A 12,990-nucleotide genomic window follows, 5' to 3' on the forward strand; every position below is an offset into this window, starting at 1 on the left:
AAAGTATTCAAGAACTTTTTATGCAAAAGTATGGATGAAGAAATCGAATGGTTTTGGTAACGTGAGAGTGTAATGAGCATGCGAGGAGAGTGAGAAGGGGATGTATTAGAAATGGTTTAACTGGAAAGGTACTTATTGGGGTTCTGTACTTATCTAACTTTGCCGCACTAGTTTTTTGATAACTCTAACATGGTATTTAGTCTCATTACCTTGGTTTCCAACGAATAAGTGTGCATAAAGATGAAACCCATTTTTCCCTATCCCATAAAACCTCTTTCATTTGTGCTATTTGGATCGATCAGAGCCAGTATGAAGTTATCTAAACATTATTTGTTGAGATTGCTTCAAGGAACTGTATTTTTATCGAAGCTTCCTTCCGATCTTGAATGTTTTTAGTTCCTCTAATGAAACAATAGTATCGACTTGAGCCTAAAACCCACTCTGGTCAGCTGTTTCTTGTTCTGGACGGAGGATACGTTTAGTTCACTCTGTAAAGATTAGAACGAAGAACTGCTCGGAACCAGTATCAGATCAGAGCCTTCAGAATTTACCAAAGGCCCATATAAATAGGTACTCAATCAAAGAGTTTTTCAACATTTCCCAATCTACAACGTGAAAGTACCAGTAGCCCTAGCTTTAGGATGCCATTGAATTTTGTTTTTGTTTTTCTTTTATTTTGAAAATCTTTAGGATGTGGGAACATTTTTCTTGTGTAAATGCGATTTTCTGAAAAATACAAAAGTTCTGCTCATGATTTCTTACTTTTGCCAAGATATGGCTCGAAGGCAATATGGGATATTACATGGGCCCTTCGAAACCGGGAACTCCTTGGGGGTATTATGGGCTCAATCAGGCCATGGCTTGAGAGAAAGGCATTTTGACAAATGAAAGAACTTACTCTGGAATCTTGCTAACTCAGACCATTTTTTATTCACTATTCACTGGTTGAACTTCGGAAGATCATGCTTCCTGCCTCTGAAACCCTTTAGAACCCAAAAAAAAGAATGCTTCTACCACTGGGCTTTGTACACACTGCGCTACATTCCTATTTAGTTCTAAATAAGTGTGGATTTTGCAGCTGAAACCGCAGCATAGGCACTCAACTTCAACCTAGCTCGAGACCAAACTCAGCTGCCGCGCTACTCGTGCAGAAAAGTAGGAAGATACGGTTTTTTGAACGCGCAACAGGATGTGGCGTCGAGCAACACAATGAAGGAAATCACATAAAATTAAAAACCAACAACACAATAGCATGGGAACACCTAAAAACACACGCGCACTGAACGCGCTTGAGTTATTATGGCGCATTGTGTGAAAAGCGTAAAAGTTTGAAATGAAAATTCAGCGTTAGCAGCTGTTGCCACAAAAAAAGAAACAACAGCACCACAAAAAATTGTGGGAGAATCAACTCACAATGGCATAAAAAGTAAAAAGGAAGTTGAAAGCGAAAAGAACTGCAGAAAAAGTTGAAAACTCTGCCTGTTGCTGGCGCATTGTCAGTCGCAGGCGCTGCTGTCGGGACGCCGAGCACGCAGAAGGTGCAAACAAAGCAGTTGGCATATTTTAAGGCGCATGCACAGCCATTGCTCTTGTTAGAATACGAATAACGGTAAAATGTTGCGTTGGACTTTTTTCTCTTGACACACTCGCTCCTGCAATGAATGAGTGGCAACTTGGCCAGGTTATGACAGTTTGAGGCCGTGCCAGACAGCTGCAACAAGACAGCAGCTCGAGTGTGCTGGGGAAAAAAGTCGGAATGCGTAAAACTTGACTTGTCAAACGCAGTCACATATACATACAATGTATATTTTTTCCCCTTACACATGTGTATAGCGATTGTATTACTGGGCGCAAAAATCCCTACAAATCCCAACCACAAGCTCGGCTTGTTGGCACACGTGTGGTTACGGGTACGTTGATATTCTTATCGTGCATGATTGCACAGTGTATTCAAAATGGCTAATTGATGTGCAAAATTGTTTAGTTTTCTCTTTACTCTTGTTCAGTTTCAAAAGAAAGTTTAGAAGTTTATAATTGTGGAAAAGATAAAAGGTGTGAGGGTAGAGAGCAAAGAAGAAAAAATAGAAAGGGAAAGTGCAAGTGGAGGTGGAATAGAAATAAAAAAAGCAGAGTTGCAAAAATATATGAAAGAGAGTGAAAGATTCTAAAAAGGGAGAGGGCAAGAAAAATAGATATTGAGAGATAAATGTACATAAATATATCGAGAGAGAGAGAAATATATAGAGTAGAAGGACGGAGACATAGAGAGAACTAGATTGCGAAGGGTATACAGGCGATTCTGAGAGAAAAGAGAGTGAAGGAAGATGAAGGGAGAGAAAAGAGATATATACATATGTATGTATGGAGAGAGTGAAATAGATAGCGAAGGCTAGCTAAAAAGATAGAGAGGACTAGGTAGAGAACGGCAGGTAGAGATAGAGAAAAAAGATATATATTTATAGAGAGAGTGAAATTGATGGAGAAGGATAGCCAGAGAGATAGAGCGAACTAGATAGAGTAGGAAAGGTGGTAAAGAAAGATACAGAGACAGTACAAAAACTAAACAGAGGTAGGAAAAGGATTCCAAACTTAGTTCGTTTGGACAAAGAGGTAGACAAGAAAAATACAGAGAGAGTGTAAAAAATATAGAGAGATAGAAGAAGAATTCCAAATTTGGTTGAACTTTGGCTCCACGTGCCGGTGTATTAAAAGCTAAAGCCGACAGAAAATAGAGAGCCAGAGAAGGAATAGCAAAAACAAAGAGAAGCAGAGTGTAAAATAATCAGATTAAGAGAAAGATAGAACCAGAAAAGTTAGAGAATCTTCAATTGAAAGAGTTGTTTAGCTCTTACAATATTTTTCAACTGCGACTTTGAAGCGTATAATATATTTAAGGGTCTGTCTACCGACACAGTGATATTTATGCATAAAATCCGCTGTAAAACTGAAAATTTTGAAGTTTAAATTAATTTGAAAGCAAAGAGCAGATCGTAGCGACTAATAATTCGAGTTCAGCGAACCTTTTTCCGATGTAGTAAATTCGCGGCACTATTATAAATATGGTTTCTCGGCGAACGAGTAGTTTAGGCATGTGTCTTTAACTTCAGTTATCGCATAAATATGGATATTCGTGTATTTTTCAGTATACTACATAACTTTAAAAGTGTTGAAATATATTTTTACTTGCGATTTTATCGTTTGCTAAGACCCTAAGGCTCAAAAAGTTCCCTCAGGCTGCTTTGAAAAGATCATGCATTTTTTCATAAATATGATGAGAATTACAAACAAGTGTTAGATGAGTGAAATGAATGAATTATTTCTTAGATATGCCATCTCAATAGTGAAAAGGCATATCTCGTTTACATTTCTACTTTATAAGTTTCGCACTTTAATAAGTATTTGCCATTAAATTCCAAACTCAGTCTGATCACCTTACTTATTTTCTGAAACCCAATCAATAGGCTGAACTATCTCCAATACCTTGCCTCCTATGTTCTCTATGTTTATATATCTATATTGACACTTTACATGTCCTTTTGCCACATTTGTTGCTGCTCTTTTTTTGGGGGTTTCGACACTCGTGTCCTGTGGCAACAACCAAATTGAATTTGTTTTCCCTAAACATCTACATATTTGTTTTTGTGTATTTGGAAAATGGTTAAGGTTACCTGGTTACACGTGAGCTAGTGTACGAAGTATACACATGTATTTGTATATAGTTGTGAATTTATAAGAAGATTTTGGCTTGTGGCGTGCTGATGTACAAACTTCTGACGAATATACCGCAAATAAAATGCTTGAAAAATATTTAAAATGAGGTTCAGAGTATTTTTGAATCAAATGTTGGAAAATATGGCTTGTACATTTCTAATATAATATACATATATATGTATTTTAAAGCGCAGTTATTCCTTAGGATGTTATAACACAATCTAAATCCAAGAAGTTCCAGAAAGTTGACCTAAATGTAAGAATTTACTTGAATTTGGTAGTTTCGCACATTTAGGTAGCATATCTTTAGGCGCAACCATTTATAAATAGGCAAATATTGAATTTCTAAATCTTTTTGCATAAAAATATTACGCTTAATGAGATTTGTGGAGCAATTTAATGAGAATATAGCAACTTTAAATGTGTTAGAAGACATACCAGGCCATTTTTACTGCATAATTGTAGGCACTTATGGTTTAAGAGAATTTCTGTTGAACGGCTTATTAGCATTATATGAGTTTACAGTAATGGAAGAAAATTATGAGTTGAAAACTACTTACAAACATTTTTTTTAGTTTCTTTTGCATATTTGCAGGCGCTATTAAAAATTTTATATAATTTTCTATCCATTTATACCTACACAAAATTTACTTTTTAATTCCTTCACCTAGTATTATGAAGCTCAAGTCAAAATAATAAAGTTTGTTTTACATATTACTTTATTTACTTTACCCCAGAATATATGCTACATATGTCACACATTGTAAACAAGCTGCAATTTAATTAGCTGTTAAGGTAGTACTACAAAAGTGTACCTTCCCTTCAGTTTCTAAATATATTTCGAACAACTTTGAAACTAGAGTGTGCAGCACATAAATCACCAGTTAATTTACCGTAAGTGCGTAAATAGTTGTGACATATATCTGCATACTTACAGGCTGCTATTTTAACACATGAATGCCTCACATAACACATGCATGGGCGCTTGTTTGTTGGTAATACCCAGCTGTTGTTATTCGGGCGTAAGTAAAAAACATGTTTAAGCCTAAAAGTATGCCTGTTTGGTTGAAACTCTACACAAAGTTGTAGTTTATGCTTTTGGGACGTGATCTTGGTATTAAAGAGGGAAAGTTGGACAGAAGTGGATTGGAGCAAGAATTCACTAAAGCTGGTTTTAGGTACTTAGTATAATTTTAGGCGCCTTGATATGTTTTCCTTCTTGGCGAATTGTTTTAACTGCCCTAATTTCTTTTCAAAGTAATAAAATAAGGTCCTAGTACGTTTTTTATACATTGCAATTATATTTTATTTAATTTAGCATATTTTTAGGCGCCTTCATAAGTTTACTTTTTTGACAAGAAGTTTCTATTGCCTAAAATTATTTTTAAGTAAACAAATTAAAGTTGTAATACGGTTTTTACACATCACAAATATTTCATATTTAATTTAGCACACTTTTAGGCATACCTTACCATAAAAGTGAACGTATATATACCATCGATATGTTTTAAATTTCGTGTCTTTTCTCCTCCTCAATAATGCTCAGCACTTGCTACACGTGCCAGTAAAAAAATATTATTCTAACATACTTTCAGGCGTAACACACTAATTGGCTGATAAATTTCGCCGTTTGGCGCTGACGTAGACAATTTCTCTTTTCCTGCTCATTTCCTGTAAACATATACTTATGTGTAACAAAATGTTGTTGCCGACTAAGCAAAAAGCATCGAAAAGTATGCAAGGCATAAGCTAAATTAAATGCTATTTGCGGTGCGCTGAAGTGTAGGCAAGCGAAATGTTAAAAATCAATTGAAAGCTAAACGGAAATATTGAATAGGTATAAATAAATCTGTGTGCGGCAACGATACCAACCCAGCCGTTGGCAGCTAGGAAAATGAGTTTGTGTGCCCAAAAGCATGCTACAAAATTTTCGACATGAAAAATCATTCAACCAGACAAGTCAGCGCTACAACAAAGCGGTTATTTAATCAGTTGTTGGCGGCAGCAGCCTTAGCTACACCTGCCAACAATGAGCACACTACCCGCCCTTATTTTGGAAGCGCTGAATTTTCATTCATATGAAATATTAAATTTTTACGCTTCATTTGTTGGTCTCTGGTCCTTTTTTCCTTTATAAAAGTGCCTTACATCCCATAATACATAAGTTGGGCATACATTTAGGCGTTGTTTGTTTGTGTACGCAGAGACACTGGGTGACTTGGCTGTACGACTGCGGGGGCGTTTAAAAACTTGTCTTTTCAAAGTTTTGTATATTAGCGGCTGCTGCTTTGGTCGTTAAGGTTACGTAGGTGCATACTTTTAGGCACTTTAAAGTGAAGCTTCTCTAGTTTTAGTGATTCTTGAGGCAGAAAAAACAAAACAAGGTAAATGTAGGTAATTTTGGAAAAATATTTTTAAAATTTTGTATTTTTGTTATATGCTACCTTACTTCTTGTCACAAAAACTAGAGGTCCAAGTCTACTACTACACTAAAACTTTCGCTTTGAACCTTTTTGTGCCCATACATTTACCCTACTCATACCTTTGGGTTTTGGTTAGCTAAAACAAAGCCCTGAAACTCAAAGCAAAGTGAATACCACTAAACTGTATGCGCTCACGCACATTTACATGCACTCATACACACATAAATACCTACAAATAGCAGAGGAAAAAACAAGTAAATCGGGTATAAATCCCGCAAACGCATGTGCCAGCCCAACTGACCTTGCGCCGGTGCGCGTCGAAAGCACTGTGGGAGCACTTGTAGTCCCTCGGCTGAGCTATGCGTAAATTGATTTTTTTTCTCTCTGATTACCTTTTTCTCACTACTTTTTATGGCAATTTTATATGCTCTTGGGTATACATTGACGCACTCATCCTCCACCTCAGCCTAAAAAGGGTCACATCAAGAAGTAGAAAAATGCTTGGAAATAAATAAAATAAATTCACGATTTTGTGGTCTCATTTAGAAGCATTTAGTGAAATTGAAATTAAGTGGTTTGAAGAGGCTGAGCAAAGCTTTTAATTCAGCTGAAATAGTGGTGGTATAAATTTAACAAAAGTGTTGAATTAAATTTTTCCAGGAAGCAATCAACTAAATGGTAATATAATGAAGCACTGAATAGCATTATGTGAACCTGAGTGCTTTATGCTAATTCTCTGAATGTATGCGCTGACTTAGAGCTTTCCCCGGAGCTGGAGTTTGTTATAACTGTTTTTTGAGAGGCGTGAAAGTATTAATGGATATATGTATGTACTTTGAGAGTACTACAACTATTAAGCTTCAAAGAAGAAGTACTTTGTATGGCAGATACAGTGTACTTGTGACAATTCACGACATATTACTTTAAAAATAACAGCAAACGATTTGGTACTTAAAATCTCCACAATCCCTATGGACTAGATTATATATGTATAAACTCTATCTAAAACCGATAAAAGGCGATTAATTTATCCACAAAATTTCTATAAATTAATTCAGAAGTGTCTTACAAATTTCCAAAACATATACTTATATTCATAAATAGCATTATCGCCTAAGTGTATACCATAAAATTCGAAATTTCTAAAAATTCGAACTAAATTTTGTTTAACATGTTCTAGTCTTTATGCGACCTCTTTGATATGCTCAGTATGTCAATAAAACTTCTAGAAAAAGTCTTCCAAATGCCTTTTCATGTATGTCAACCATTGTCGCCTAAATGTATACAACATAATTTAAAAGAAGATTTTCTGCCCTATAAAAGAGTGATGTAAGAAGCTTAATATTTCATGGGCATATTTCTAGCAAATATCTCTTGCGAGTACTTTTTCATGTCTCTAAACCATTTTCGCCTAATTGTATGCTAAATAAATCGAAATTTCATGCTTAAACTTCAGTTTTCCTTAAGGGTTTATACCTTCGTTTGGCTTACTTACCACAATCAACAGCACGAAATAGATCCAATCCCAAAAGCTGTCAGCGTCTTGTACGTAATACATTATATCCGTCCAGCCTTCGAGTGAAATAACCTGTTTAGGTGAAAAAAAGTAGGTGAAAAAAAAGTAGAATCAGTGAGGAGACATTTTTGAGAATTTGTTTAAATTAAATATGCTTATTTTAGTAAATATTCCTAAATATTCTATATCGATATTTTTGAATATTTTTGAAATTTGAAGTAATTTCTATACATCTTTTCGAATGAGACATTTTTTCAGTTGCCTATCTCTGGGCGCTCGGTCACAAATATAATAACTTTTTTATATTATTAACAGATATTATTTTTATAACTTAAAATATATGACTCTAAACGTTCGTGACATATTTTACAGTTAATGGTGTTTATTTGAACTGATTAACTAATTTTTGTAGCATACTTTTATGCGCTTTTTATGTATGTAAGGACGCTATTATCTCTGTACAGCTTTTCTGTATTCATTAACCTTAAACATTAACACATTAAAATTAAAAAGAATTTGGTTTACAAATTGCATACTTAGAATGAAAAATAAACTTTGTGCGCCTAAAACTCTACTAAACACTGGCAAATTTCATAAAAAATATATTATCAAAAATGTATACGAAACTTAGAAATGATATATTATGCACAGAAAATTACTCGATAAAAAAATTTGTTTATAAATTCCACATCCTAAAATTATGCTAAAAATTTTTCGTCACGCACTAGAAACTTGAAGTTTAACATATAAAATATATTGCTTTAGCAAATTTTGTGGAAAATACGCTTACTGGCTAAACTAGTAACCATTTTTTTTTAAAGAAAGATTCTTAAAAATTACAAATCCTAAAATTATGCTATACCTTTTTGTCTACACAATAGAAACTTACAATTTGGCATATAAAATAGATTGTTTAAGCAAATTCTGTGGAAAACACGCTTATTAAGTAAAATTAGTTTTTCAATAAATTTGTTTTTTGAATTCCACATCCTAAAATTATGCAAAATCTTTTAATTACATAAAAAATTTTTGAATATCAATTTTTATTTTATAAAATTGCAAATTTCGTATAAAACTTATAATACTTAATTAATTTTACGTTCGTTAAAATTTTCTTTGCTTTGAGCCCCAAAAATATGCTATGAACGATGCAAATGTATTTGGTAGTATATCAATCCATTTAGAATTTACTTTTTTTGCTAATATGGCAAATTTCGAAGTAAATTTATTTATTTACTTATTAACTATATTATTTACTAGTATTAAAAAGTTGTTGCTTCGCCTTGAGCCCCGAAAGTATGCTATAAAGCATTCAGTTTAATGTATTTCATGCTTAGGTATATTAACACTGATATTTAATAATGATATTAAGCAATGAAAATTTGCTCAATTACCTTAACTATTTTAATAGCTGGTTAATTATATTAATAAGAAGTGGAAATTGAGAATGTGCCTAAAAATATGTAGTAAATATTCAGATGACTTTGTAAATGGATTTATAAACGATTGTGTTATATACAAATGTATGACATGAACTCATTATAACTACAGGCAGTTTGCTTGAATTTGTCACATATTGTTCTCTATGAAATCTTCAGGCGCCTAAAGATACACAATACTAATTGGATTATTCAAATTCATTGATTAAAATTGTTAGTATTATGTTATTGCAGTGCTTTTGTAGGTTACATTTATTTCACTTATAAAAACAAAGTTTTATAAATGCATTTTGCGGTAGATTGCTAATTAAGTTTGCGCTAAAAGGTATCTTACTGATTCTTTACTTCATAGTAGTCATTAAAATTTACAACAATATTTCTAATGTTTCACCACTGCGTGCACATTATTTTATAAATATTTCTTTTTTTTATAAATATTGGGTATTAATATAATCAATTACTTATTTTTGACCATTTGCGCCTAAAGATATATTTTAAGTATTTCTTAATATTGATAACTTTTGGAATATTAATTTTTCTTAACTCTGGAAGAAAATAATACAAACTAATTGAGTTGTATAATATGTTTTATAATTTGCGCCTAAATACATATTATAAATTTTTGAACTGAGTTGTCTTAATATCTTTAAATGTCAATATCAAATTTTCCCAATTTGGATCATTGCAATCACAACATGTTGAGGTATTTTTCATTCCAATTACTCATTTTTAAACATTTGCGCCTAAAATTATTTTACAATTTTCTAATTTATTCTTTAATATCTTATAATATGTATTGATGTTGATTTTCTTAACTTCTATTGTTCTCGTAGTGTTTAGAATATTAATTTTGCCTACTTACTTCTTACGGAAAATAATTAAATTATATAATATTTTTTAATAATTTGCGCCTAAATGTGTATTAAACATTTTTGAATTGATTTTTGTCCATACATGATAATGTCAATATTAAATTCTTTAAATTTAGGCCATTGCATTCGCAACATTTTAGAGGTGTTTTTCATTCCATATTCATGTGCGCCTAAAAGTATCTTAAAATTGTCAACTTTATTTTCAAATATTTTACAATATTTTGCATATTGATTTTCTTAACTGTTATTGAAGGTTAATCTAGTTTTATAGCTGCCATGTACTGAGCACAAGAATATATGCACGCAGACCTAAAAATATGCAGCATTTTGCTTTTAATAATTACCTTAATCTACTACATATCTATTTACAAATCGTTTCGAATTGCCTGCATCAAGGTCAGTTATCGCGCCTTAATTGCATAATATAACAGCATTTAAGCGCATGTGCTGCCTGCGTGCGTGCTAGCGCCTGTAATCACACTTTTACTTATTGTATTAGAATAATACCCACAATTTATTATTAAAATTGCAGTACTTTTGCGTATGTTATTGAAACGCGACGGCATTAAATCGGTATCAACACATACAATCGACTACAATAAACACTCATATGCGCCTAAAAGTATGCAACGGTAAAGGTTTTAGCATAGAGGTGACCTTTAATTAAATTAGCTGCGGGCGCAATCGACTATGTTGGCACACACAAAGAGCTGAGGCATATAAATAGGCGTACGGCAGGTAAATAATCTGCATCTACATACATTAAATATGTATATGCAAAGGGGTAACTGAATTAGAGACTGCCACAGCATGCTGGTGCTGACACGACTCGATTGTGGATTCATAAATTTAATGACGTCAGCAGCGCCACGAAAAGATCTATAGCAATTTGGTGGCGCACGAAAATTAGTGGTTTCAGCAGCCTGCCAGCATAGCATCCCTGTGCGGCGGCAGCCGGCAAATTTCAATCACTATATAATTAAGTTATTTGCATTGTTTATGCGTGCGGCGGCCACTATGACTGGCTTTGTAATGGCTGCTGGCTGGCCCAGCACACATACGCGGTGCGGGTAACGGGTTTTCGTTGGCTGCAAATTGTAATTGATTACCTGCGCTCTTGTTGTTGTTGTGCTCATTGTGAAAATGTTTGCTGCTACAATTGTTTGCCGCCAGTTCAAGGCGGTTTGTTGGCTGTCATGTTGCAAGTGCGCTGCGTGTTGCAGGGTTGAGCATGTTATTGCTGTAATGTCTCATAGAAAAAGTTGCCACAACTCAGCTGCAATTGTAATGCGCAACTTATTTTGTTTTGGCTTTCAACTTTATTGCCCTCGCTGCTGCTGTTCACCTGTAGTGGCAACATTAGCACAATGCTGTCACTGCCAGCAAACGTTGGAAAATATGTATGTGTGGCGTTTGCCACAAAGATAACGCTACTTTAGTGTGGCCGCGAAAATTCCGGAATAAAATATAAAAAAAAGAAATAAATAAATTTCGAAAACTTTTTTGTTGCGTCTTCGCTTACACAATCGCATTTGCCACCCCACTTGTTGAATAAACTTTGTCGGCCCTTTGCTTTTTCTGCAACAGCACTTTGTTTAAGCACCACCCTGTCGCCAATTTAATTTCAGCATGCCTGCTCTTCTATAGTTCTCCTCTCCCTTCCCGCAGTGCTCGACTTACTAATTTTCAACTCTGCGCTACACCTTTTCGTTTGCACCCCTTTTTGGCCGCTGCAATGTGACTCTCAGTTTGCTATAAGCGACGACTAACTTTTTTCCACCCTCCATCCTTTCATTGCTGCTTTGACTCAGCTCACCGTTTCGTTCGCACCTACTTCCCTCTTCGTACCCCGCTCAGTGTTTAGCGCAAACTTTTCAATAAGCAGCATATTTTGCGACGACTTTTCTCACCAAAACAAACAAACAAACAAACATTCACTTCTAACGGTTTGCCGTGCACGCCCTGCCGCGCCTCCCTTCGTCTCACTCACACTCTCTCTCACAAAAGCACGTGGAAAATTAAATTTTACCCAGTTTCTAATGGCATACTTTCGGGCTTGTTGGTTTTCTACACACACACAAGCACATAAGCATAATCAAAAGTTTCGCCCAGTCTAAACGGGATTTTGCGCTCCAGCATCGCCACAAAGCTTACATTGTTGGTAACCACCGCCAATATTTTGGGTATTTAGCGTTAAATAAATCGTGCTGCATACTTTTGCGCGTTTCGCTGCGTGGCACAGTTAGCGGTTTACTAGAATATTTGCAATTATTCGAAACGGAAAATTCGTAATTTAGTTTTGTGCTGTTTGTACGCACTTATTACAATTTCCGCTGCATACTTTTTGGCGTAATTATTTTGAGAAACTGGAAATATTGCAAAAGCCGTTGGTGCAAATGTCTACCGATGCTAAATACTACATTGAGAGCTTAGCAAAGTTTTTATTTTTTCCGAAATTCAAATTATAAGTGGCACAGTTTTAGGCGCGGCAGTTTAGAGCAGCCTAGAATGCAGTGATAAATATTAGGATAAAGTTTTTAAAACAAATCTAGACAAACTCACTGCATTCATGCGCATGTTTTAACGAAAGTTTGTTCGGTTTTTGGCGGTAGATAACGGTAACTTTAAAAAAATCGCTGCCAAAATACAAAAATATTTACGTTGGCAAATTTGAAACTATTTTAAGTAACTTGTGAGAGTATATGTGGCACTAGGAAAAGTTACTTGCCATATAATAAAAGCATATTAATAGCAGTGTATCGTTAGTGTAGCATACTTTTGGGCAGTGTTAAATAAAAAATAAAAAAAATATGTAAACATGTTTATAAAAAAATTGTCTTCAGGAAAATTAAATAATGTATTTATTTATAATTATTTGCCTCATAAATTACTAAGCGCTTAATAGCATACTTTTGGGAGATCATATTGAAACTTGTATAACGGCGGAAGCAAACTAAAAGTTTTAATTGAGTTATGCCAAGTGAAAAAGATACTTTCTTGAATTATTTCTTATGTGTGTGGTATACTTC

At 34.3% G+C, this 12,990-nt stretch overlaps 1 protein-coding gene across 9 annotated transcripts in view; it reads right to left on the reverse strand.

Moving 5' to 3' along the window:
• LOC120773499 overlaps positions 1-12,990 on the reverse strand; it is a 251,749-nt gene that overhangs the window by 56,811 nt on the left and 181,948 nt on the right. For all 9 annotated transcript variants that reach the window (XM_040102449.1, XM_040102446.1, XM_040102448.1 and 6 more), the window contains one exon: positions 7,630-7,722. In XM_040102449.1, coding sequence (XP_039958383.1) covers positions 7,630-7,722 — 93 coding nt within the window. The remainder of the gene's footprint in view (positions 1-7,629; positions 7,723-12,990) is intronic.

Source organism: Bactrocera tryoni, chromosome 4 (genome assembly GCF_016617805.1).
Source record: "Bactrocera tryoni isolate S06 chromosome 4, CSIRO_BtryS06_freeze2, whole genome shotgun sequence".
In the NCBI taxonomy this organism is placed as follows: Eukaryota; Metazoa; Arthropoda; class Insecta; order Diptera; family Tephritidae; genus Bactrocera; species Bactrocera tryoni.